Raw genomic sequence first — 27,047 nt, 5'->3', positions numbered from 1 at the left:
CTGTAATCCAGGAGGCGAGGATTGGTGGATCACGCAAATGTCGCGAAACTCCCTTCCCGTGGGCGTCGAGGTGCCATAACCCTGGTTTGCCAGGAGAAGGCAGCACAGCAAATGTGGAACTTGCCTGTTCCGTCTGTATGAGATCGAATTTCGCCCCCCTCGCACGCTTCGGGTTTCTCCGGGTCCTCCAATTTCCACCTTCATATCAACACTAATTAATTTGCCGATAATAGGACTGAACATCTTTGGTAATTGTTGGCACCGGCTGACCGCGTGGTTGTTGTTCCTCACGCCTCTGAGTCGTGGTGAATGGCGAAGATTGTATTGTGCCAAGCGTTCACACGTCGCAAGCTAATTTAAAATGTATTACAACGTTCCATTTGATCTCTCGCCCGAAGCCACAATGCCTGCGTGACTGCATCATGCATCAAGGAACGAGGTCGAACCCCACAAAGGTTCCTTGGTTTCATATTTAACAGCAACAAAAAACTGCGCAAAAATGATGTCTGTCAGTTTCCTTTAAGGCCAACGCATCCCGTGCAATATTTGTGCGATTACAGCAGCTGCTTGATCATCATCACCGTGTGTGGCAACTTTGCAGCATCAGCACAACTTGCTTAAAATCAGCAAGCGTTTCTTTGCCCGGAGTGGAGTGAGCCATTCTGGAACCACACAATTCACGGAGGGGTGCCGGGGACGCGTCGATATGGAAGCGTTCACGAAGAGATGGAACTCAAATTCGATCCAGCGCGCACCGTTGCAACGCGCACGGTGACGAATGTACACGCGCTAAATTGAGATCAGCCTCCCCCCCCCCGCCCCGCGTCAAATTGTGTGTAAGTTCATACACGGAGAGGTTGTGGTCCCAGCACCCTGCCTCATCACACCCTTGACACACGCACGCACACACACACGCGCGCGCGGGGCACAGGCAGTGGTACATTCCGGCACGGGTGCTGCTGAGCCAGCCAGTGTGCTCGGCCAGCGAGTGTGAGCAGACGGGCAGATGCCTTATGGTTGCGTGTGCGCGTGCGGCCGTGGTGGTTGTGGTGGTGGCGGCCGTACAGCAGGGAGGACATCTCTCTTTGCAGGGAGGATGAACATATAATTCATCATTGCTGCAAGCGGAAGGATAGGACGCACACCATTGCGGTAAGTGCTGGCTGCATCGGAGCGACTTACCACGGGAGAGGAGAATGCATTAGTGTGTGCGTGTGTGTGTGATGCATGTGGAGGCAATGAGGCGTCGTTACAGCGAGAGACGGGGGTCTTGGGGGTGCGCGTTTGTGCACGCGGGGCGCGGGCATTCGGGGTGAATTCTATACCGGCTAAGGGCGCGCGTAATTAGCTGCTGTATCATTGCATACTCGCATGTTGTTCATTGTCAGGTCGAGGCCAACGGTGTTACCATAGATGAGTAAGACGATGGCGGAAACCATTAATTAAGCGACCTGTATACCCGTTTAGATTAAATGACGCGGACAAGATCTTTAGCCACCCTGATATCTGATTGCTCATGTGGGAATGCTGAGTGAAATATCCAATGACGCCATAAACTACTGGATAGTCGTTCCTATATTCTTACACACAGCGCGAGTGATGTTTAACAATAGGACAAAACCGTGCGGGTGTATGTTGGGAGGAATTACAAAAAAATATTAATCTACATTTTCGTCAACAACTCACTGCTTGAAAAAGGGGGGGGGGGAATGTATAATGGGTGACGTTTCGGGCAGCGACTCATTTTCATAGCACATCGATAATTATCTGGAATGGGGCTGTTAGTACGCGCGCGCGCACACATCAGCCTGCCAGGTCAAATTTCCACGAAAACAATGTACCCTTCCCGGAGCTAAAGCCACGGCCAGAGATGCTTGTGAATATGAATTGATCGAGACTCGCGGACACAAGGACGCCGTTTCAAAAGCCTCCTCCTCCTCATTTTCCATCGCGTCGGCATCAATTCGGTAGCGCGTGATGCGAGGGCACCGACAATGCTGAGCGCTTGTTGATGTGAGCGAGCCTCCTGGAATATCAACAACAACAACAGCAGCGGCGGCGGCAGCAACAACACGCGCGGAATGCCATGATGGAATCCTTGTGTTTAACAACCAGCTCGCGCATATGTGTGTGTGGCCTACACCAGACGTACGGGAAAGACGTACATCACAGGTGTGCCAGCGCATGCTGTGGTGCCCACAGGGCGCACACACAGACACACACCTCATGACGCGTCCTGTTAAGAGGGCGCATGAACACGTAGTTTGGCTTTCCCCGACCAGGATAATGATGCACATTTGCTTATTTTGATGTTGCGGGTGAATTATGGCGTACGACACACTTTGTCATTATATTCCCGCGACATGACCCGACATATAAATTAATTAAAGGCGCTTTAAGTTACCACTGCAGTTGTATTGAGACCCAATTACAAGTACTACATTCGTTTTGTCGATCCACTGCTGGATGAGGGCTACCACATGCCGTGTCGATCATGGGGGTTGTATGTCCATACGTGTTCACTGGCCGGTGATTAATTTTCACTTTGCATGGGTTGAAAATCGCATAATTGGAAGACGTACTGATCAAACACGCGCATGCATACATACGCCCTCATGCCACTGTCGACGCATACACACAGGGTTGGGGATCTTAATAGGAGCCGTTGACCGTGTGAATGCTGTGGTCAAATGCTGACCGTGTCACTGCTATGGCTAGGCTATGCATACGGCGTATTGTATGTGTGGAAACACGCACATGCGCGAATATGTACACTCATAGTGCGTGCAATGCATGCATTACACCATTACATATGTGCATGTATACGCATGCACACTATAGTGCACATGCGATACAGACACACGCACACAACGTAATGCATATAATATCGTTCACACGGCCGTGCGTATGGCTGTGGGTGGGTATGGAGGGATTCTCCCGGCGTGATGCGTGATGTTTTCCCGGGGAAGACACGGGATAGGAGTGGGGGTGAGACCTGTCGGACGCGGGGTGGGTGGGTGGGCTGGGGTAAGAGAGAACTGTGAAGGGCAGCAGGAGAGCTGGGAAAGGAGACACAGAAGGAGGTGGGGAACCCGAGAGAACTGGGAGAGGCGATCAGGAGGGGGGGGGGGCTGCAAGGAACCCGGGTGGCTGTGGGATTGCTGATCCCGGCCTCTGCTTAGTATGCAGTGCGGCGTGAGCCGCGCACGACTGAGACACGGCCACGCGTGCACGCAGAGCGAGCGATGCATGCGTTTGTAATGTGCATGGCCCATACGTTGCATGTGTACGTGCACGCATATATATGTGTGCACTCACGTATAAGCAGATGTATAATTATACATATGGTAGTATGTAATACATAGTGTGTACATAATGCGCAACACACACAAATGCGCATGCATGCATCATTATTCAGGTATATATACAAACATGCATGCATTCCTTCACATACGCAAATAAGTGGTCACATGCGCATGCACATACATAGCTACTTACATATGTAACTGTGACACAGCTCACGTATACATATAACACATGTACATATAGGTACATGTACATGCATATATAAATGCATGCCTGTATCCCATACGAATATAATATATACATGTTCACTTGCACACGCATGCCCTTTAACATGTAGATTTAGCAAACCAATATACTTTTAGATTTGAAGCTTTCGTGACTGCAAGGATTCATACTCTTTGTTTTTTTTCGGTAAAGTCACGTAGGTATAATAAAATAAAATAAAACAATTAAATCACGACGTTTCGGAGGCAACACAAGCTTCCGTCTTCAGGTGGAACAGTCACAGCAAGATCGCTGCATCAAGTGGGGAGGCTCTGAGAGCCTCGAGCTTAAATACAGGTTAAGGGGGGGAGGAGGAGCCAAGTAGGGGACATTGATGGGGTGCGGGGCTAAGTTAATCCGTCTTTTGTTATGTTGAGGGTGCGGGGGATGCGGTGGGTCACTGCACGGGGGCAATGGAAAAATGGAAACAAAAATGGAAAAGTTCGGAAAGAATATGCTGTGTGCTTACAAGGTAGCTAAAGTTTTGACTTGGTTTATGACATATTTCCAGTGGTTGCTTAATTTAAAACCATCCTCTCGGTTGAAGTTGTGTCTATGTTTGTATATCTGGATGGCTTCATGGACAAATCTTTGGTAATGACCGGGAGGCTTGCATAGTACCTTGATATCGGAGAAAACAATCTCATGAGAACCTGCTGTGTTGAAACAATGATCAGCTACGGCTGACGAATTCGTTCTGCCGTGTTTCAAATCTGATTTGTGCTCGCGAATTAGGTCAGAAATATGTCGTTTTGTCTCCCCGATATAGCAGTCACCGCAGATACAACTCAATTTGTAAACACCGGGGTACTGTAAGTGAGGGATGACATCCTTTACGGATGGGATCAGATCACGGATTTTGTGTACTGTATTGAATCGAGCCTGGATCTTGTGTTTGTTTAGAATTTTGGAAATCTTTTTGGTAACGCCTGCTATGTATGGCAGTGTGATGATTTTGATCGGAGTGTCAAGTGGTTGTTTCTGTATGGTGGGAGAAACAGCTTGGCAGATGATACGGTGAGAGTAACCGTTCATCTTGAGGGCTAGATGTACATGTTTTAATTCACTGGTCAGGTGGTGTTGGTCAGAAATGCAATGAGCTCTATGGTATAATGTTTTGATGAGATAATTATTTTGAGCCGGGTGGTGGTGGGAATCAGGCTTCAAGTATGAATCTGTGTGGGTGGACTTCCTGTAAACAGAATGTCCCAAGCAGCCATCAGTCCTCCTCTCAAACAGAACATCCAAGAATGGCAGCTTGCCATCTTTCTCCACTTCCATGGTGAATTTGATGGATGGGTGTCTGGAATTGATGTGGTCTAGGAAATGGTTCAAAGCTGGGAGGCCATGTGGACAAATGACGAAAGTGTCATCCACATATCTCTTCCACAGGGAAGGACTAAGGGTGGATGTCTGGATGGCGTCTGATTCAAATTTCTCCATGAAAACATTGGCTATCACTGGTGACAAGGGGGAACCCATAGGGGTACCCTCATTTTGTTTGTAGAAGGTGCCATTCCAAGTAAAGTAGGTGTTGGTGAGGCAGTGCCTAACCAGTGCAGGTACATTAAGCAACCACTGGAAAGATGTCATAAACCAAGTCAAAACTTTAGCTACCTTGTAAGCACACAGCATATTCTTTCCGAACTTTTCCATTTTTGTTTCCATTTTCATATTGCCCCCGTGCAGTGACCCACCGCATCCCCCGCACCCTCAACATAACAAAAGACGGATTAACTTAGCCCCGCACTCCATCAATGTCCCCTACTTGGCTCCTCCCCCCCTTAACCTGTATTTAAGCTCGAGGCTCTCAGAGCCTCCCCACTTGATGCAGCGATCTTGCTGTGAATGTTTCACCTGAAGACGGAAGCTTGTGTTGCCTCTGAAACGTCGTGATTTAATTGTTTTCTTGTATTTTATTTTACCTACGTGACTTTACCGAAAAAAACAAAGAGTATGAAACCAATATACGTTACATAATGAAAATTTCAGTCAGGCCATGTCATGCATTGTTATACACATTCATATATATAATACATCCATTCATATGCATTACACACATACAACACTCATGCATAGTATACACTCGGTGCTTGCAATAGTATACATAACTACATTTGCGTTTATAATTTGTATATCACGGTGTGTGTCATATCCCTGCCACGTAGCTTCCCCATTGCTGGATGTACACGATACCGTACATTTCTTGAGTAAGCATATCTATTCAGGAGCTATAATTACTGCTTGACACGCGATTGTCAATTATCGATAATTAGCATGTAATTAAATCATGTTAGCAGTGAAACTCAATGTTACGCTTCGGAATGTCCAATCACAGTGACGTTATCTGAGACTAAAATGAACACATTTAATGAAAAGCATAATGGCCACGTGATCGATTGTGTATTGTAGTACGCATATGAAAAAAACCCTGACTTGTGTGGATATATTTACCAACTTTAAAGCTTAGCTTCCACCAACTTTACCAGCACACTCCACGGGTGGAGGGATGACTTGGTTCACTAGTGATTGAGATCACGTTATTCGCAAGTGCTTAACACCAGACGTCAAGACGATGGTGAACTTCAGGCTGACCCTGCCCTATGAGTGAAACCAATCAACCTCCGGGCTGTAATTTCAACGAGACCAAAATCTAAAGTGTTGGATATCGTATTGTTTATAATTAGACGCGTTGACTGTGAACATTTTAAACTTTGTAGTCCTTCCAGAACACCATTAGGATTTACACCAATCACAATCGTGTATGTGTAATTGGTGTGTTATAATACAACTGTAATGTAACAGTGTAATGTACAGCTCTTTCTCAATCCACTGCTGGATGAGGACCTCTCCATTCCGAGTCGGTGATGGGTGATTGTTTGACCATACTTCACCACGCTGACCAGTGGTAACGATGGGGGCAGGACCAGTTCAGAAATTATTAGGCACTCATGTCTCATGGTAGCCGTGGTGGGGAATCGAATTCAGGTGGCCGGGATTATCTGCCTCTGCTCCACCAATACAACGCACGATGCTTCTGTGAAGAATAAAAACACGACTGGATGCACATGCTGATTTGAAATCGCCGTTGCAAAAAATAACAAGCGGCCAGAAACAAACAGCACTATTATGTATACCTACGTGATTTTACCGAAAGAACCAAAGAGTATGGATCCCTGCAGTCACGGAAACTTCAAATCTAGACTATTAAAGGTTTTAAAGATACAAGTTAATGGATATGTAAAGACGGGTGTGACTCCCAGCGTTCTGCATTTCCAACGACTTTGCGAGCCCCTTGCTATAAACACAGTCGCACATGTCACGATTAGGAAAGTTCTCAAACGTCCATGCCACCACCACCACTCAACCCCCTAACTCACTCACGCGGGGCAGCGAGGTCACGGCCCATCAGATGGCAGCTGCTTTGGTGACTAACAGACGGCCAATACAGACTACACAGAGCACTTTCCAGTCTGGCCACCCTACTAATCTTTTGCCAAAACCTTCCGCCCACCCATCCACCCACCCTCCCCGGCCCTTCTCCGCCAATTCCCCCATCTCACAGAAACACTTCAGCGGCTCTGGAAAATCCAAACAACTCCTCGTGAGGCGGCCGCGGTCACTGGAGATGAGAGGAAACTCAAAAAAGAGGGCACTGCAGTGAGCACTTTTAACGTTTTATTTATAGCCGGCGCGTCCACATTTTAGGCGTCCCTCCACGTCACATGCCCTGCTCGCTTCTCGGTGCATTTCGTGGAGAATTCGTATATTTTTTACGCATTCCAAACTAATGTTGAAAGCAGTTGTGCCATAGTTTCGTTATCTGTCCGTCCATAACGAAGGGGGGGGGGGGGTGAGCAAGCCGAAACTGCACATCATCCTCACGTGGTTGTTAAATGAGTGCCACTTCGTGGGGTAATCTTATGGATACGGGTCCCCAGCCATAGGAATGTGGAATTCCCATTAGGCCCACCAATGTAGATGAATGCTGTCCCTGCCTTGGCTGCCCCTGTTATTAGTCTCGACTAGCAGCGTCCCTTCCAGACGAAAGTGTCGTCCTGCCCAAAAGTCGAAGTGAAGCCTCTAACTTGCTGATGATCTCTTATCCACGTGTTCGTTTTTTCTCTCTGCGACGCAATGTAATTATTTTGAGTGCATATCTCTCCACGCTTCTATGCACACTTTAAGCTTTTGTTACACTTTCTTTCTCAATGCATTATGTACTGCAAGTAAAATATAAAGTTGTATACATTATCTGCTTCAGATGATTAAAATAAGATTGGACCGAATTAACCAACCGAGAAGAGTTCCCATTGAATTGTGGCTCATAATTAAATAAAGAAGCCTAATCTCAATAGGGTGACTTCCTTTGATCCATATAGTCTGCCAACTCTATACAAACCCTAGGAGATCTTTGAGCAAACCACGTCTTGATACATACACAAAAATGCAATACACTGCGTCTATGCCTATTGTAACAATTAATGGATTCAATATCAACCACAACCCAGCTTTAGTCAATGACGTAATGCAGTCGTTTCTCATTACAACTCCTTCATGGGAAGGCAATCAGACGCCCACATGGGACTAGACCCATGGGAGCACATGCCTTGGGGGTGCAATCAACGGGGGGAGGGGGTGGCATGGGCGGGGGGCTGATAGAATGATTCAATCAGTGTAGGAGGAGCGGCAGTCAAACCTCACGGTGCCGCACAGGACGAGAGACGACGTGGGGATCAACGTGGGGATCAACGTGGGGAGGTGGTAGTGGTGGCAGTGGACTTCTTTTACCAGCAGCGGATTAGAGCGCGTGGACAAACTGCGACCATTCCCAGCACTCGTCACGAACGGCAGGGGCAGCCACGGGAGGGGCAGCATTCATCTACATCGGTGGCCCGATTGGGGAATTCCACATTTCCATGACGGGGACCCGTATGATAAAAAAAAATACCATTGATATCCCACGAAGTGGTACTCATTTAACAACCACGTGGTTGATGATGTGCAAAATCGGCTTGCCACCCGGGCCCCACCGCTCCCCCTCTCGACGGACAGACAGAAGAAGCCAATGCGCAACCGCTTCGACAATTCCCGACACTCGTCACGTGGCGCTCGTTCACACGACGCGCGTGTTAAACAGCGTGCGTATCTCGTCTGCCTGTCGTCGTGGGAGGAGTGTCACCGGCTCTAAACTAAACACTATTTTTTATTTTACCAGGGAAAGCCCACTGAGCTACATTACTATTTTTTTCCACAAGCGACCTGGCCATCACAAATGATAGCTGAACGAATTGGCTTATTGCGTGGAAATGTATAGCAGCCAAATACTCTAAAGGCATTCTTCATTTGACGCTTTCGTCACTGCAGGAATCCACACTCTTTTGTTCTTTTGGTAAAGTCACGTGGTAGGTAGAAAAATAATAATAGATCACGACGTTTCGATCGCCACACAAGCAACCGTCTCGCACCTGAAGAACCAAAGAGTATACTCTAAAGGCATGTTTCTAAATATAGAGGGGAAAATCCACCGGACCACGGGGAGAACATTCAAACTCCAAATATACAGGCGCCAGGATCGTGATCAAACCCACGACCTCCTGCACACCACACGAGGGAGTTAACATCTCGCCACCGCGGCACGTCCAAAGTCAACGTGCACGCACGGTTTCGCAAAAATAGGCGGCACACAAAGAGCGAAGAATCTGACTCGCGAGGGAGACGGAGGGGGGGTGAGAGTTCGTGCTTGCCGAGAGGGGGAGACGGAGGGAGGACGCCCGGTGGCCACTGACAACGTCCTGCAGTTTTGTTTGAAGTCGGTGGGAAGTGAAACAGTCTCGGCCGTTTCCATGACGGCCCTGGGGGCACAAGAATGCACCCAGCATGGGTCATGACTCACCCCGGCCCTCCTTTCCTCCGATGCCCGTAGCGATGCAAGGGTAGAAGTGTGTGTGTGTGTGGGGGGGGTTATCGTCCCATTCTTATGATATCGCGCGGGCCACTGAGACGTTCTCGCCCATTTCCAACCCATACCCCCACGGTGTAACAAAGAGAACAGACTGTGGCTTAGGACAACGCGGGCGGTGGTGGTGGTGGGGCCTTGTGGAACGCCGGGGTCAATGGCGAGGGTGTCAGACGGAGGATACCTTCAACGACAGCGTGTGTCGGTTTTTGAGAGCTCGAAATCCAAGCTGGCAGACAAAGAGCCGACTCGATACGATCGCAACCCAAACTCCGATAACACTATGTAACACAATTTTTGTTCCTGGGTAGTAAGTGTTATTTCGTAATTTTCTTATGCCTCAAAAGTACAGGAAATGGCTAGTATTCCCCACAAACTTTGCTTTTGTGACCAGAACAGTGATATTTTGAAATTTACCTATTTTCAATGAGAAAACGGGCGAATTTTTTTTTGTATTTTCGTTCACATAACGTCAGAGAATAACAACAAATGAATCAAAATTAACACATTTATACTAAAGTAATACAAGAATGACGAAAAAAGATTTAGAAGTGAGTACTTTTTCGAGATTGTTCCTCCCCACAGAGAACTCGGTCCACTATGGCCAGTCCCGCTTGTGGTAGTGCGCCTTGGTTTCTAAATCTTTGTAGTAATTTTTGTATTACTTTAGTATAAATAAATGTTCATTTTCATTCATGTGTTGTTTTTTTTCTGACTTTATGTGAACGAAAAGACACAAATTCGCCCGTTTTCTCATTGAATGTAGGTAAATTTCTAAATATCACTGTCCTGGTCACAAAAGCAAAGTTTGTGGGGAATAATAGCCATTTTCTGTACTTTTGAGACATACGCAATTAGGAAATAACACTTTACTACCCAGGAACAAAAAAAAATGGTTACACAGTGTAATAACTCGAGCTATAATCGCGCACTGTGGTCCTAATTCCCCGTGTGTGCAAATCATCACACGTTATTAAAACTGGCGTGTGTCTGTATTGTCTTTGGCAACGTAATGGATTTTTACCCCCTCCCTCCCCATGCAAGGACACAGAAATATTCATACGAAGCGGTTGTAGTTTTTTTCTCTCTCACATAGTTTCTGGTTGTTATGGTCGTAATCCCCATCGCTTGGGATGTAATACATTGTGGACGCTCGTATGTTTTTTTTTACAATCCCACACACAACCCCATCCACACACAGTACACAGCGTTTATGGGGATTTTGTTGCGTACGTACAAACCCATCACAGCTATTGTGACCAAGTATCTATTTTTGTAAGAGATCCAAATCTTTGCGGGATACAAACCCAAGTTATATATAAACCTTTAACTAAATAAAGCACATACAACTCATTTTTGATATAAATTTGGATTACTTATGGTCAAGTGGTAAGCGCACTGCACTGTTAACCTGGGTTCCTGAGTTTCATTCCGGGCCACTGTCCCCTGCAGTGCCGGATTATCCCAGTAGCAAAAGTAGCTACATATGTAGTAGTAGCTACACATGTAGTAGTAGCTACACATGTAGTAGTAGCTACATATGTAGTAGTAGCTACATATGTAGTAGCTACATATGTAGTAGTAGCTACACATGTAGTAGTAGCTACATATGTAGTAGTAGCTACACATGTAGTAGTAGCTACATATGTAGTAGCTACACATGTAGTAGTAGCTACACATGTAGTAATCACATATGTAGTAGTAGCTACACATGTAGTAGCTACATATGTAGTAGTAGCTACACATGTAGTAGCTATATATGTAGTAGCTACACATGTAGTAGTAGCTACATATGTAGTAGTAGTAGCTACACAGGTAGTAGCTACATATGTAGTAGTAGCTACACATGTAGTAGCTACATATGTAGTAGCTACACATGTAGTAGTAGCTACATATGTAGTAGTAGCTACACATGTAGTAGCTACATATGTAGTAGTAGCTACACATGTAGTAGCTACATATGTAGTAGCTACATATGTAGTAGTAGCTACACATGTAGTAGTAGCTACATATGTAGTAGTAGCTACACATGTAGTAGCTACATATGTAGTAGTAGCTACACATGTAGTAGCTACATATGTAGTAGTTACACATGTAGTAGTAGCTACATATGTAGTAGTAGCTACACATGTAGTAGCTACATATGTAGTAGCTACACATGTAGTAGTAGCTACACATGTAGTAATTACATATGTAGTAGTAGCTACACATGTAGTAGCTACATATGTAGTAGTAGCTACACATGTAGTAGCTATATATGTAGTAGCTACACATGTAGTAGTAGCTACATATGTAGTAGTAGTAGCTACACAGGTAGTAGCTACATATGTAGTAGTAGCTACACATGTAGTAGCTACATATGTAGTAGCTACACATGTAGTAGTAGCTACATATGTAGTAGTAGCTACACATGTAGTAGCTACATATGTAGTAGTAGCTACACATGTAGTAGTTACATATGTAGTAGCTACATATGTAGTAGTAGCTACACGTGTAGTAGTAGCTACACATGTAGTAGTAGCTACACATGTAGTAGTAGCTACACATGTAGTAGTAGCTACACATGTAGTAGTAGTAGCTACGGGCCCCGCACTTCCAAGGGCCCCGCGCTAAACGCTTTCAAGCTATCAATTCCGGTTAAGTGATTCTGCACTTGCTCGATTACTGTAGTACTATACCGCCTTCAACTTTTACGAACGACTGGGTGTTTTAGGTTAGCGATTTGTCGTATTATCTGGCCGTATAGCCAATGAAAGTAAAAAAAAATGTATGTTTTAATATTTATGTGTTTAAACAAATAAAAATTAGGGTCCCTTTATAACAACATATGCTACAGGCCCCACACTAGCTTAGTCCGGCACTGGTCCCCTGCCCCCTTCACCAGTCCGCACTCACCGGCGTACATGGAAAAGTACGACTCAACGACTTATTTGACCAATACACCACGGGGATCGGCCTTCAACCAGCAGTGGATCGATAAAAGGGCTGGACACTACGCATCACCACACGCATCTACATAGTAGTTGGAGCCTGCGATTGATATAAGTGCATGGCTCTGAAAGTCCAAGTCAGTGGGATACGAGGCAGTGGAGAGCCCAGACAGCACCTCTGAGGTGCTCTAATTGGGACCACGTGCAGTCCACAGCAGCACGTGGGTCTGTACCCTGATACGATCTCAGCCGCAAAGGCCCCATCCTACCCAGTTTCCACTCACAATACACCGACGCGTAACCAAAGCACACGCTTTTTTTTTCTTTCAAATATACATTGGGTTTGGCCAAAATACATGAATATTCTTCTTTGGTTCTTTCGGTAAAGTCACGTAGAATGAGAATAAAATAATAAAATAAAATTAAACAATAAAATTCTCACGACGTTTACTGTATAGGCGGTTAACGACGCGCCAATTTATTCTTCTCACAGGTAAGTTGAACAATTCGAATAACGGCAACAATTGGGTGCGAATCAAAATGATGACCGTGAAAACCTGCATGTTGTACACTCATATGGATTGTTGCGCCAGCGCACGTGGATTTTAGCTGTTGGTCTTAATGAAATCGTATCTGGTTACACAGAGCGACGTTATTACCGGTATTGCACGTTTAACCCGGCTGCCTGAGTTCAGTTTCCAGTCATCCAGCAGTGGACTGACAAAGAGGCCTTGTATGATTATTATTGGTTAGCACGTGGCTTTACTCCAGGCACAATACCCATCCATACCCCACACTGGTTCAATATAGATGCTCGCTCGGGGCGTAAACATTAACTCCCATTCCTCCACTGGCAGTTAAAACCATTGTGAGGAGTCTCGTCCATGATTCGATTCATAAATCAAGTTTTTGACATTTTTTTCTGCAGTGCTTCTTCGCTTGTGTCCGTTTCGTTTGTGCCACTTTCTCTTTTCCACGAGCCGCAATGCAACACGAGTGCGTCACTGGCATGAAGTGAAAATCATCGACGATTATATCTGTCATTCCATGGAAGTTTGACGAAACTTCAGAATCGATGAATCGCTACACCCCTGGCGAGATGTTCCCTGGCCACCGCACAGCCGGTGTGGCGTCAACACAACGTTAGAAGATAATTGAAAGCAGCTCAACGGGGGGGGTAAAAAATAATCAGAGTATGTTTTGTATTAAGAGTCGGTTGTCCACCGCAGAGTAATGTTGTGTCTGGAGGTGGCTGGCTTTCGATTTAAAGACCCGAAAACGCAACCGTGTCTGGATACACTTCTATCGAAACATGCCCAAACAACAGCTTTGCCTGGGGAGGACACTGGATTTGTGGTTGTGTTTTTTAATTTAATTATTGTAGAGTCCAAGATCCAGTGCTTGGCACCCACCACAGTCATGTGTGGATGAGCTGTGGTGTTTTGAGCTGCTCAGTGCCAATGGGAAAAAAAAAAACCATTCTGCAATTCTTTTCGAGAAACGCATTGTCCAGAGAAGCCATCTGTTCAGAAGCCATTTGGAAATTGCATTTTCCATGCCCATCGTTTGGTGCAAACGTGAATTCAAAACAGCGCAGCGTTAAAAGGCAGGCATGGCCTCGTCATACACAGCACGCAATGGATATAAAATGATGTGGTGTGGGTTATTTGGAATCCTCGGTAATCTGCACTGTTGAAGTGAAGGGAGCGCGCTCAGCCGCTCACACACTTACCGCACGCATCTCACAAGCGCACGCTATTGGCGCGCACTTGTTTCTAAACTCAGAACATCTGCGTGTCCCTGATCACAACTTTGTCCTCCGGAGTGCTAGCAGTGTTGCTTTCATTTACTGCTGAGCTGATCTAGAAGAAGTCCTTCTTTTGCTCAGACACACTCAGTGACACGGTCTCTCAGTCAAGACATTAAGTTGGGTATGCGCTGAGCTTTTTCTCAATAACTGTCACCCCTCTGGATAATATTTAACATCATCATCATGGTCATAGTTATCACATCTTCAACGGAGCATTGGCTTTGCCGGGGCGAAAGAGGCTTGAGAGCCTTGTAGACCCGAGTAGCTGCCCTGGTAGCAGCACCAGTACCAGTCCGGCACTCGGTAAGACAAAATCTACTTCCTTCACCTACCGCATTGACCAGTATGGCGAGTATGGTCAACCCCCTGCACTAATTAACATACCATTCAATAGCATCATACGAATGCAAATCACACAGGGTTACATTACACGGGACATTGATGAATCCCATGGGGTCCTCCCAGCCATACAATATTTGAAATTCTGTAGCATTTTAGACGAGCGTTTAGCCAAAACACACACACACGTGCTGTGGTTGCTTAAACAAAATACAAACGTAAGCTCTCCAAACAGCCAAATAATTCCATAAACGGCCAAATGAGAATGTGTTTATTAGCATAAGGGTATTTAATAGTGATCTGACGACCTACAGGGGGTTGAACATCTGCTTTGCATTCGTGGGGGCTGGTGTGTGTGTGTGGTGTCCCACCACCCACGCCTTCCCGTAAAACTTAAAAATGAAAGTTGGTGCCGACGATAGACTGCAGCTTGCGCTGGCTGGGTAGCTCGGCAGGGCAACGTTGCTCGTCTGGGAAATCCTACTATTCGTGATTTGTTCAAATGTTTGTCTGTCGTTACACAATAGTAACTCGATACCCACAAATGTAGCAAGTATAAAAGTATAAAAGGATTAATACACCGGGAAACCTGCAGTACAAAATTCCCCACCGATGTTTGCTTTTTTAATTTGAGAGGGCACGGCCTGACCCACGGACGGCGGGCAAAAAAAATGTTGAATGCAACCACCGCCTCACTGCCATCTGCGAGTCCCAAAGCAAAAGGTATTGAGCGATTATTATCAGAGAGTGCACAGCAGCGCGTGTTTGAACAAGGCGAAGAGGGGGTTGGGATTGCACTCTGTCCATCACCCATTGTGGTGGTTGGACGACAAATGGCTAGAGTAATGAGACGGAAAATAGAGTTTTTGTAACAGGCCTTATTGTACAGCTGCTCCGGTACAAAATGCTCCCCATGCTGTGTCGGCTATGATGGTTATTTGACCATACTTCAACATGCTGGTCACTGCGAGTTGGTGCATGGGGGGGGGGGGGGCCTGGATAAGTTCATAATTCACTCGCCACGGTTGTTGTCCATGGCTGGGAATATAAGTCGGGTCACCGGTTTCAGAGCGAAGTGCGCTAACCACTGCGCCAATATTTAAAATGTATTAAATCACCGGTGGCCAGGTGGCTCAAACGTCAGAGCTGAGTCCTGGGTTCGAATCCTAGCAGCTGCTTGCGCTTAGACCAGGTTATCGAATATAGCGAGTTGACGGTCTCAACCCAGTCACCAATGATCACAGTAAATTTGGTCCTGCACTTAATTTGCCTAAATTCCAGCTCTGAGAATAAAACATATTTGGTTCGGCTGTCATGTAACAAAAAAAAACGCATCACCGTGATGTATACAGAGTGAAGCTCTACGACAATCCGCTTCTGTGGGACGCTCACGAGCACGAGGGGGGAGGGGGGTGCACTGCTCTGCGCGAGTTCCGATTGGATACTTTCGTTTCGTGACGTGATGCCGATAGCACATTGCGAGATGCAACCGGGGGGATATGTACACATGTTGTTTAAAAATATATATTTAATAAAAAGCAATGGTTTAAATCTGCGGGATGAAGGAATGGGGTCGTTCGAAAGACGACCATTGACGCCTGGTGGGGAGAGCGTGGCCGTCACAACCCTGGCCAATGAATCCACGGGGATCCTCGTGCTCATCCAGACCACGGGTCAGGAGAGACAATGAAATTCACGCACCCGCAGCGACTCATAAGTCAGTGCACTGGGGCCCAGAGGGCAGCAGCGCTCCTGGATGTAAATAATTCTGATGGATCGAATTGGAGGACGGTCATTCCCGTTTGGACAGAAAGCAAACGTTTGTTTGTGAAATGATAAGAATAACCACGGATATGCCCGATCACTCGCAATGCATTCGATTTCGTTCAGGTATTTGAATAAGCAGTTTGGACCCTGGATACTGCTCGGGTGTGGCGGCCGCCATCCTGCATACAAAGGGATGCAAGCACATAGGCTTCTGTGGGGCTAAGTTGTGGGCAGCAGAGGGAAGTTCAGCAAAAGACATGCGCCAAAAATCTGTATTCCTTGCCTTCAACAACCCAGACTAACAACCCACACTAATGTATGGCAAAATAACGCCCATAAATCACATGGCATGAGGAGGCTCTCATCCAGCAGTGGATTGACCAAATTGATGTATATGTACAAATATAAAAATGGCTAATACAAAACAAGATTTAACAATAAATCCCGTGAGAAAATGGTATTTGTATGGTACATAGACGTACAAACAAAACACTTGCAATTAATACTGTATACGCAACAACTTAATTAGTAATTGCATTAACAAAATACTATTCTTTGTAATTATAAGCATTTTACTGACAAGGGAAAAAAACAAATTCTGCATGGCTGATCTCAACAATATGTCAACTGGAAAAAAACAGACATCTTTAAAAAAAATACTATTGGCTGGCAGCAAAAGAAAGTTCTGTTTTGATCTCTCATCTGAGATTTCGAACGTGGGTTGGACATTGACCACATGAAAGTTGCGTGGGAGTTCCTAGTCCAGGACCCCTTTCCAGCCCATGCGTTTGTAACGCACTCCAGATGACGTCTGTTTTGATCAAAAAACGAAGTCGCAGGTGCACCGAGCCTGGGGCCCAACACGAGGTTGGAAATTGCGGCTCCAAAATAAAACGAATCTCATGCTCCCAGCGCGGACACAGATCGGGAAAATTAGACCACACGGAGGGGCCGTTTCGTTGCATTGTGATAGCGAGACGTTCACTGAACCGTGGCAGCTCGATCCTCCAAATATTCTGCCACTGTGGAGGCCAAGACGTCGGGAGTGTTCTTCCTTTCTCTCCATTATCATCGCAGTTCCCATTTTTGGCATGTGGCAGATTTGCCCAGAGGGATCTTTGGCAGCTATGTGGATATCCAAAGTTTAACATAATACTGCACGAAAAATATGTGCGATGTGTCGTTATCCCTTTGCAGTATAGAATCAGACATTGGTAAAAATATATATATAATGAGGTTTCTACTTTTCAATGGGAGGAAAGGAGAGAGAATATCGCAATGTTTTGACTTCACTTTTTCAGGAACTGTTTCAACTGTTTGTGATCTTGATTTAGAACGTTTCTGTTATTTTTAAACAACCTGTTATTGACTGTATACATTCATTGAACCAGAAAATTAAGAGTAATATGGAATACATGTGGTAAGCAAATTAAAGGTAGTCATCATCATCAGCCATGATCAATCCACTGCTTGCTCCCCAAGTTGTCGCCATATCTCACGCACATTAAAATTCTCACGGAAACTAAAGATACTATGAAATTAAATTAAAAAAAATAATGAACATGCTGAGTTCAGCAGGACGATCGTATGGAGAACACTTATACCGATGTCTGCAGTGTAACCAACGATCACCATTTAACGTTATGACTTGCAGAAGACACTGCCCACACTGGATTTCTTTCTCCCCTTTGAAAGGTTCCCTGCATAGGTTTCTAGACGTGGGCCCCGCATGCAGCCCGGGGTCATGGCGAGCCCGCCGTGCCCATCTACTGCTGGCCTGGCCGAGGACCTAAAGCAGATCGAGAGAGTGAAGGAGTCCATCGCGGACATCATCGGGCAGCTGGGTGAGGGCGACGACGCAGGCGGCCTCTCCTTTGCGCCTTTCCTCGACCTGGACACGCAAATCACGGTCGTCCCGGCCTCCAAGAGCCTCGGCTCTTCCCTGGACGAGCTGCGATCCTCGCCCTCCTCCTCGGCCTCGTCCTCCACCTCTTCGTCGATGTCCGCTCTGGAATCGCCGTCCGAGTGCCGGCCCAAGTCGTCCGAGTCCCAGACCGAGCTCCTGGAGTCCCACCCGCAGGACCCCGCGCGCCACGGCGTCAAGGAGGACGGCGCCCCCTCCAAGCGTTCGTCGATGGCCGGGTCGAGCAGCAGCGGCAGGGGAACGTCGGCGGACAGATCCGGCCTGCGCTCCAACGGCTCGGTGCCCACCGCGGGGAATGGGCCGGGCCGCGCGGTGGGCCAGGGCGGCCACCAGGTTACCGTGTTGCCGCTGAAAAGCTTCGCGGACCAGCGGCCGGGGCGCGTCGCCTGCACGGCCGAGCCGGAAACGGAGAGCGACCTGTCGCCGTCCCCGCTGCACGCGCGGCGGGAGGGCGTCCCCGGGAGCCCGGAGACGCGGCCGCTGCTGCGCCCGTCGTCCTCCTCCGACGGCGAGACGCTCGTCGCGGGCCTCTCAGGTCGGCCGTCGTCTCGCGGCAGCCTGGCGTGTGAAGACGGCGGCGCCGCGTGCCTGGAAGCGGCCGAAGCCCCCTCGGCGTGCGACGGGGCCGCAGGGAAGCCCGGAGGAGCAGGACGTGGAGGGTGCAGCGGCGGCGGTGGCAGCGGAGGAGGAGGATCGCGCTGCGGGCGCCGTAAGCGGAGCGGCTGCTGCTGCTGCCGCTGCTGCGGACACTCGGCGGTGAGGGCACAGGCGAAGGCCGTGGTGTCGGTGCTACTGGCCGTGCTCGCTGCCCCCGCTGCCCTCTTTGCCGCCTACGAGTACCTGCCCTACGAGGCGCCCGTGTGCCCGGACCTGGCCAGCCGCATGGTGTACGCGCTGCGCTGTGGCCTCTTTACGCTCTTCCCAACAGTGTTCGGTGAGTGCGAGGCCTGCACTCTGCATGGTCGACGCGACACGCCAGGCTATACATTGTTTTTGTTTGTTTAAATCTCGGTTTGGTATATGTATGTCTCATGATGCAGCATGTTAGGACATGTAATATAATACAAATGTTGTGTATATCTGAGTCTTATCATGTAATGTTCAGATATTTGTATTTTAATCTTCTGTTCTATACATGAGCCTGAAGACACACTTTTATCCTTAATGGGACATATTCTTCCATTTGAAATATATTGTAAAATGTAACGGTCCAGTTATAGAACTAGATCTGAGTCCTGCTTCTTTTAAATTTACTCTGATAGCTCAGAGCAACAAAAAAATCCATACATGAGAATGGCTTTCCATTTGCTCGGAGTTAGGAGTGTGATCGGTGCAAAACCTTACAAAGGGTTGGTGCTACATTAGATGGTGTGTCATCAAAAGTGATATTGACCTTGTGTTCAAACAAGCTCTGGGCTGTGCTTATATTTGATCAAGGTTTTGAGGAAAATTAATAATTTCCACATTTTTTCAGCGGGGACCAGCCTTGCATAATCACTATATTTAATAACACACACAGCAGCAGGAAGCCACAATTCCCATCATGCCTTGCATGTCATGTGATCACCACATTGCATGTACAAAGCTCTCAGCCTTATGCGGACCACCAGCTTAGGAGCTAAACATCTGCCAATATTGTTGTATAGACCACCAATACGAAGAGTTGAACAATTTGACAATCCCAACAGCCTGCACGCGCTTTCCTGTTGCGATTTGGTTATACTCATTATTTGCAGGTGTTGGCCTTTCTACCAGGTGGAACTGCTTGTTCCAGTTGGACAAGAGTATAATTCATCATATCTCGTGTCATCTACTCGATATCTCAAATGTGGCCACATGGGTTTGAGCTCAGAGAAGGAGAGCGAGCAAGTCTACTACTACTGACGCAAGAAGCTTCCAGTCACACGCTGCATTTCTCTTGACTTTTAGCCTTTGCTCTGCTCAGCAGAGGGGGGGGGTGGGCAGCAAGGCTACCGTGGCTCATTACAAGATGCAACTGAGTGCCAGTGCCCACCCCCCGTTCTTAACAAAATGGTATTACTTTTAAAGACCTTAGAGCCAACAAACTTCCATTTGTATTACTCCCTACCTTTTGGACTAAATCTATTCAACGAACTAAAGCTTGAGATGCATATATTGTGGATAAAATAATTGTGATACTTCATTGGCAGTGGCGCACATGCAAAATTAACAAAAGCTTAATGCATTCGTAAATAAGAGTAAAAAAAACTTTAAGGCGACGTTTCAGGCAATGGCCCTTCATCTCTCTGCTATGATAGAAGCGCCTTTGCACGAATGACGCCTATCATATTTTTATTCATTTAAGGGCTGTGTCATTGATGACACAGCCCTTAAGTACGGAGTTATTGACATGGATTTGTGCAATTGGTTATTTACTATTTATGTAAATCATATGCAAACATACCCATTTGTTTATGACAAACAAGACAGAGCAAACGAGACACAACATACAAGACAGGCTACACAAATTAGACCAAACGATTCAATATTGAATAGAAGCATGACACTGAATCGTGACAATTTATTCAGCTTCCAGTTGAACGGTTACAAACCGAGTAGTCACGCATCCATCGATGTTGTAAATGTACAGCCCTGTCATCAACTCACTGCTGGATGAGGGCTTCCCTGTGATGTGTGGATCATAGGGGGGTCATTTGGTAACCCTGCACAACGCTGGTCAGTGTGTAGGTTGGCAAAGCAGGGGAGCGTAGACGTGGCAGCACAGCAGTGGGGTTTGCTGCACAGCTCTCTGCTTCCCACAATGCATTTCACGCCTGTTGTTGGCATTGTTGTCAGCCCTAACTTCCCACCGCTGAGCAAAGGGTTTGCCCCATTTCCTTCAATTCCTCTCTTTACCCTGTCGCTCCTGTCCAGCAGCGGCATCTGTATTGTTACGCTTTAATCCGACCACCTCTTCCGCTGTTGCCCACAGCTCCGTTCCCCTTCTCTCGGTCTCCGCTCCTCAGCTTATTTCTTTATCTCTCCTCTCTCGTCAGTTGTTCTCAAGACTATGCCACCATTTCCCGCACCTCCGATTAGCACGCGTTGGCTGCGGACGGTGCGAAAGAAGTTCCAACGTACATACGTACATTTCCACTTTCTCGTGCACGCCGCAGAGACATTTTTTTGTGGCACGTCAATGTGTAACTACACCACCCACGGTGGGGGGGGGGTGGCGGAGGGGTGGAAATAAAACAAGCTTTGGCGAGCGAACTGCCGACCTGCACGCACGTTCACCCCGTGTCGCCCCAGGTGTCCTGGCGCAGGGCGTGGTGCGGCTCTGCGCCTGCTCGGGAGGCTCGCCGGGGCGTCGCGCCGAGCGGGAGCGCGGGGTGAACACGTGGGGACGCCACGCCGCCGGCTCCACCGAGCAGCTGCTCCTCTACCTGCTCAACCTGCTGGTGCTCGCCTCCTACCTGCAGCAGGCCGACCTCAAGGTGCTGCCCAGCCTCGCCGCTCTCTTCGCCATCGGGAGGTGCGTTGGTCGAGGATTGTGGGCGAAGGTCACAGGTTCGAGATGTCACCAATGGCCGTGAGCCGTTGATGGCACCGCAGCTTGGCAACGCTATGTTCCGCCAGATCTGGCAGCTGCTGCACAGTAGATACACGACCTCAAAGGTCTTCCCTAACAGTTTCCCACCATCTGCTCCTAGGTCTTCCGCCTTGGCCGCCAGATTAACGGAGACTGTCCCAAATTCCTGCCTCGGCGATCGGCGCTCACTTGTCCTGCACACACGTCTCAGCCAGCTCAACCGTTGTTGCGTAATCATATCTACAACGCTGGAGTGTGTGCGAATTGAATGTTGTAAAATTCATAAAAAATTACTCCAGTGATGTAGTGTATATAAACATTATAAACGGTGTCCTTTGCAATTTAGAAATACATTACCAATTAAAAATTACAAAATATAACAAAAAAATTACAAAAAGGATGGGGAATATTAAATTGCTTGCATTTAGAAACTGCCCATCTCTCGTCAGTATACTGCATGTGAGGGATGTGCCCTAATTTTGAGATTAATATAAATCTGAAAATCAGCCCTGGATACCAAATGTGATAGCCTTCCTGAGTTCCAAGACTCCTTTTTTTCTGAAGTGTCCTGCATTGGGATGTTTGTCCAATTTCATCAGTGAGTGAGTGTTTGGCATATACAATCTACACACACATAGTGTCTGCTTCCATGCATCCTGCAGTGATTTCTCTTTCCTGCCAACCCAAGGACTGTTGGGTAAAAAAAGACATGTTGAGCCCAGTGGCTTATTACAAGAGAGGCTCTCTTGGGCTCCCATTTGATTTTAAAAGATTGTGGGCCAGATTCCCATCTCGATGAAATGGCTGCAGCAAATCGTTTTGGCGATTTGCCCCCATTGTACGTAATGGAGACATCGCACATTGTCGCGAAAAAATTAGATGAAAATGAAACGTATGTGCAGGCAATGAAAATACAGTACTGTACGTCCAACTGCGTAATGTTAAAGAAATGTTGCTGGAAAACTTTGGTCCAGGAGGCTCATAAACTGGTTCACCAAAATGTTATTTTATTTCAATAGGGTTAAACAGACCCTTTGTTGCTTATTTATTATTTTACGTGTTAAATTATGTTTTCGCCAGTTGTTGACAGATGTATAATAAACTTTCACCGATGCATGAATGCCTGGCATAACATGCCAATTAAGCTGCCAAAGAAACGATCGTGGAGTTTTTAAGCAAATCCCATCGTTAGGTTGAATTTGTCCGTGATGGAGATTGTATTGACACATAAAAGTACGATAAATCTTAGACCCATGTCTCAGATTTATCGTGGCGCTGTGAAATTTTCATGCAGACTGATGTCCTATACGGATGTGAGCGCTGTATGCAGTCTTCTATGCTCAGCAGTGTGATGTCTCATCTCGGCTGATGTACCTGTTGAGCTGTGTGCTGTATCTCATCTCGGCTGATGTACCTTTTGAGCTGTGTGCTGTATCTCATCTAGGCTGATGTACCTGTTGAGCTGTGTTGTGCCATCTCGGCTGGTGTACCTGCTGAGCTGTGTGCTGTATCTCATCTAGGCTGGTGTACCTGCTGAGCTGTGTGCTGTATCTCATCTAGGCTGGTGTACCTGCTGAGCTGTGCTGTATCTGACCTAGGCTGGTGTACCTGCTGAGCTGTGTGCTGTATCTCATCTAGGCTGGTGTACCTGCTGAGCTGTGTGCTGTATCTCTAGGCTGGTGTACCTGCTGAGCTGCGTGCTGTATCTCATCTAGGCTGGTGTACCTGCTGAGCTGTGTGCTGTATCTCTAGGCTGGTGTACCTGCTGAGCTGCGTGCTGTGTCTCATCTAGGCTGGTGTACCTGCTGAGCTGCGTGCTGTCTCATCTAGGCTGGTGTACCTGCTGAGCTGTGTGCTGTATCTCATCTAGGCTGGTGTACCTGCTGAGCTGTGTGCTGTATCTCACCTAGGCTGGTGTACCTGCTGAGCTGTGCTGTATCTCATCTCGGCTGGTGTACCTGCTGAGCTGTGTGCTGTATATCATCTAGGCTGGTGTACCTGCTGAGCTGTGTGCTGTGTCTCATCTAGGCTGGTGTACCTGCTGAGCTGTGTGCTGTATCTCATCTAGGCTGGTGTACCTGCTGAGCTGTGTGCTGTATCTCATCTAGGCTGGTGTACCTGCTGAGCTGTGTGCTGTGCCCTGGATGCCGGGGTTTCGGGTTCAGCCTCGTCTTCGTTCCGGCGCTCGCCATGCTCTGCTACAACCTATACTGCCTCTTCACGCTGGGCCTTGACCGCCTCTTCCTGCAGTCCTCGGATCTCGCGCCCACGGCACCATCGCCGCCACGGCTCCGCTTCTGGGGCTGACGAGCGCCGACCGGCCGAGGCAAATGCAGTTCAGGAGTCGACACGCGTGCGCACACACATGATACCAGGCACAGCAGCGTGACACTAATTTAATGTCGCCCACCAAACCCAGCACCATCGTGTCAGGACCTCATGGGCTGTACCCTACTGGACCAGCAAGTGGGTTGGCACATCCCCTGGTGGTGATGTCATCCGTACCGTAGTATCTTAATACAACATTACTTCATTAAACCAGCGGTTCAAATAGAAGGGCTGGCAGATTAAGTAAATTAAGTATTCGAGATGAAGCCCAACTTCAACAGATGTGGCACCAACACTAGCTGTATCGATAAAAAGTTCAGTCGGTCTGTAGTCTTGGGCAGAGGATAACAAATGGTGCTAAAATGTTTAATATGTAGTGCAGATCTAGACAGAGGAAGGGAATGAATTGGCATTATGATATACACAGCAGGCATACAGTGGTTGTTAAAGTTAAAGCACTTGGCTGATCATAATAAAGAATAATTCAGTACATTGGTGTCTGTGCCATTCTTAAAGGGCAAGGCAATCACAAAGACGCTGTGTAATCCCAATTCAGTAATTTTTACAAATGTTGCTGGTTTGGACAACACTAACATACAATTGCATACTCATTTCGAATGACATAACAGCATTTTTTTTTACATTCACGGCGAAGCAGATGGCACCTTTTAATACGGTTAAAACACCTCCTGTGCCGCATTCGAACCGTGAAACTCTGCAGAGTGGCGAACTTACTATACCACAAGGCCCTGCCAACGCCCCAAGGCCGTGATCGTGCCCGTTTGCTGGTAGCGCCCATATAGGATGGGGCAAATGAAAAGTTAATTCAATCAAACAATTCTGAGATATTAGGTAGTGTACAGCAACGGGAGTTGCCCCTTTAATAAAATAATGCCTGGGTATAGGCCATGCATGGTCTGTTAGCAGGGCTTGATTTCAGCCGGAGCTGTCTGGGGCAAAGCTCTGGGAAATGTCTCCAGTTCGGAGTTTGGGCTCCGGAATATATTTTTTTAAAATAAGCCCCAGTATCTTACTTTAATGTTACACAGAGAATGGCCTCCGATGCATCGTCTTCTGCAAGTGGTAGCCAATTTAATCTTGACCAATCACTTGCCGGGCTTTCCATAGCTACATGAACCTGCTGAATACATTGCACATGCCTCACTTATCAATTGATGCATGTTAATAGACATTATCTAACGTAAAAAAAATCGAAGCTGGGGTTGCAACGTGCAGGGTTGAGAACCAAGTGGTATAGAAAATCTACAGCATTCAGCCTTTGCTTGCAGCAGTTCCCTTGTTGCCTTTTAGAGTGCACGCACACACACAGCGATTATCAGTAACCCACCAAGGTGCTCACGGTCTTTATAGTCAAGTTATATCTGTACTCGCCATACATCGTACCGTAACACCTAGGTTCAACATCGACATGTGCTGTCGTGTGTAAGTGTGGGTAGATAGTTGCATGGAGACTCGCGGTGGGTTGTAGCATGAAGAACATCCGTTAGCCCGTCATGCCCAATGAAACACAATTCCCAGTCCTGCGACTCAACTCAAAACGCCGCGTTGTATTGCTTTCATGTGCACACGTTGCCATATCACTCAGAATGCAGAAGCTAAGCAAAGATGAGCGTTGAGTAGTGCTGTATTGGTGACTGCCATACACAAACAGGTTGCCATAGACTGCGGGGGCGACGTGGTGAGGTCAGTGGAGCAGAATCTATTGCCGTACTGTATTCCAACGCTCCCACGTCTGTGCCCCTCGTCTTCACCAACACGCATCGACGAGCACAATGATGTATGATCGCATAACCCCCACAGCCTGCATAAGGTGTGGGGAGGCCCTTATCCAGCAGTGGAAAGACAAAAAGGGCTATACTTGTACATACACAGCAGCTTAATTGGCACCATGTGGAGGACACACCATTCAAATGCATTGCGGGGGGACTCACAATGCTGGACATACCTCCGACACAAGCAAAGAAGACGCGACACCCATAACAAAGCAAAATTGGTACTGTCCTCTGCCCGATGCCAATATTGGTCTTTGTGGCACGATGCAGGTTGGCATCAAGCCACGAAAAGGCGCTGTGTGTGTGGCCAGGGTTAATTTGTCATCAAGCAGGGCGTGTTAAATGCGTGCTGTGTCCGTGACCGCACAGAAGAGAGCCATTGTGCACACATGTTTGTACAGATGCAGCTATCCGTTATTGTATTTAAGCTTGCCAGCTGTGCATGGATATTAAGCAGTCGTCTTATGTGGGTGCGTAGGCATTTACGTCTATGGATAAGGACCGGTTCTCTTGTGAGTACAGTATGCCCAGTGTTAACGTTGCATAAATGTAACTTTTATAAGAGATGACTATGTTTTTAAGTGTTTTATTCTCATTGTTACAGCTGCGATCTTCATTCCCCGCATATTTAAATTTATTTTTGAAATCATGAGAATGCAAATGATGGCCAGATCACTGCAGGTATTGTAACATAATTTAAATGCAATACTATTTTACGTACATTTACTTTAGGCATTTTACATACTGACAGATTTAGGTTATTGTTGATTTTTTTATATATATATTTTTTAAAAGTTACTTTAAAAAATCCACATTACGGTATCTTGCAATGAGTGAAGATATATGCAGCATCATCATCAATACATTTTCAAGCAAACTTTGTCCTGTTAAGTTGACTGGGTGGTTGTGGCGGTGTTGTGACTGGTGCGTGATGTAAAGTGTATTATATAACACGTTTTAGTATCTTTTTTATATACTCCATTCGATGAACTACCAAAATAAAGCTTTGTCACTTTCTAACACGTTCTCTAGATTGTTTTAAAAGTTGATTACTGCACGAAGAAAATAAGACTT

At 46.9% G+C, this 27,047-nt stretch overlaps 1 protein-coding gene across 4 annotated transcripts; it reads left to right on the top strand.

Moving 5' to 3' along the window:
• The first annotated feature begins 663 nt into the window (after positions 1 to 663).
• LOC116941933 (uncharacterized) lies at positions 664 to 26,993 on the top strand. 4 transcript variants are annotated; one of them, XM_032953313.2, is made up of 5 exons: positions 668 to 1,152; positions 7,136 to 7,230; positions 18,071 to 19,233; positions 21,573 to 21,795; positions 23,961 to 26,993. In XM_032953313.2, exons 3-5 carry the CDS (start codon positions 18,105 to 18,107, stop codon positions 24,157 to 24,159), a joined length of 1,551 nt encoding a protein of 516 aa, XP_032809204.2. In that variant the 5' UTR covers positions 668 to 1,152; positions 7,136 to 7,230; positions 18,071 to 18,104; the 3' UTR covers positions 24,160 to 26,993. The 4 variants fall into 4 exon arrangements, with proteins under 4 accessions (XP_032809207.2, XP_032809206.2, XP_032809204.2 ...); XM_032953316.2 differs by lacking the exon at positions 7,136 to 7,230 and having other exon boundaries at positions 664 to 1,152; positions 23,841 to 24,101; XM_032953315.2 differs by lacking the exons at positions 7,136 to 7,230; positions 23,961 to 26,993 and adding an exon at positions 23,373 to 23,818 and having other exon boundaries at positions 664 to 1,152.
• The last annotated feature ends 54 nt before the right edge of the window (positions 26,994 to 27,047 follow it).

The sequence above is a fragment of the Petromyzon marinus genome, chromosome 13 (assembly GCF_048934315.1).
Source record: "Petromyzon marinus isolate PM22_M1 ecotype Great Lakes invasive population chromosome 13, UKy_Petmar_22M1.pri1.0, whole genome shotgun sequence".
Taxonomy (NCBI): Eukaryota; Metazoa; Chordata; class Hyperoartia; order Petromyzontiformes; family Petromyzontidae; genus Petromyzon; species Petromyzon marinus.
The sequence above is the reverse complement of the archived record's forward strand: the minus strand, read 5'-3'. Positions and strand labels throughout refer to the sequence as shown.

Coding starts and splice junctions, on each gene's coding strand:
- LOC116941933 (XM_032953313.2), top strand. CDS start 18,105: ATGCAGCCCGGGGTCATGGCGAGCCCGCCGTGCCCATCTACTGCTGGC. Junction 19,234..21,572: donor GCTCTTCCCAACAGTGTTCG/GTGAGTGCGAGG, acceptor GTGTCGCCCCAG/GTGTCCTGGCGCAGGGCGTG. Junction 21,796..23,960: donor GCTCTCTTCGCCATCGGGAG/GTGCGTTGGTCG, acceptor TATCTCATCTAG/GCTGGTGTACCTGCTGAGCT.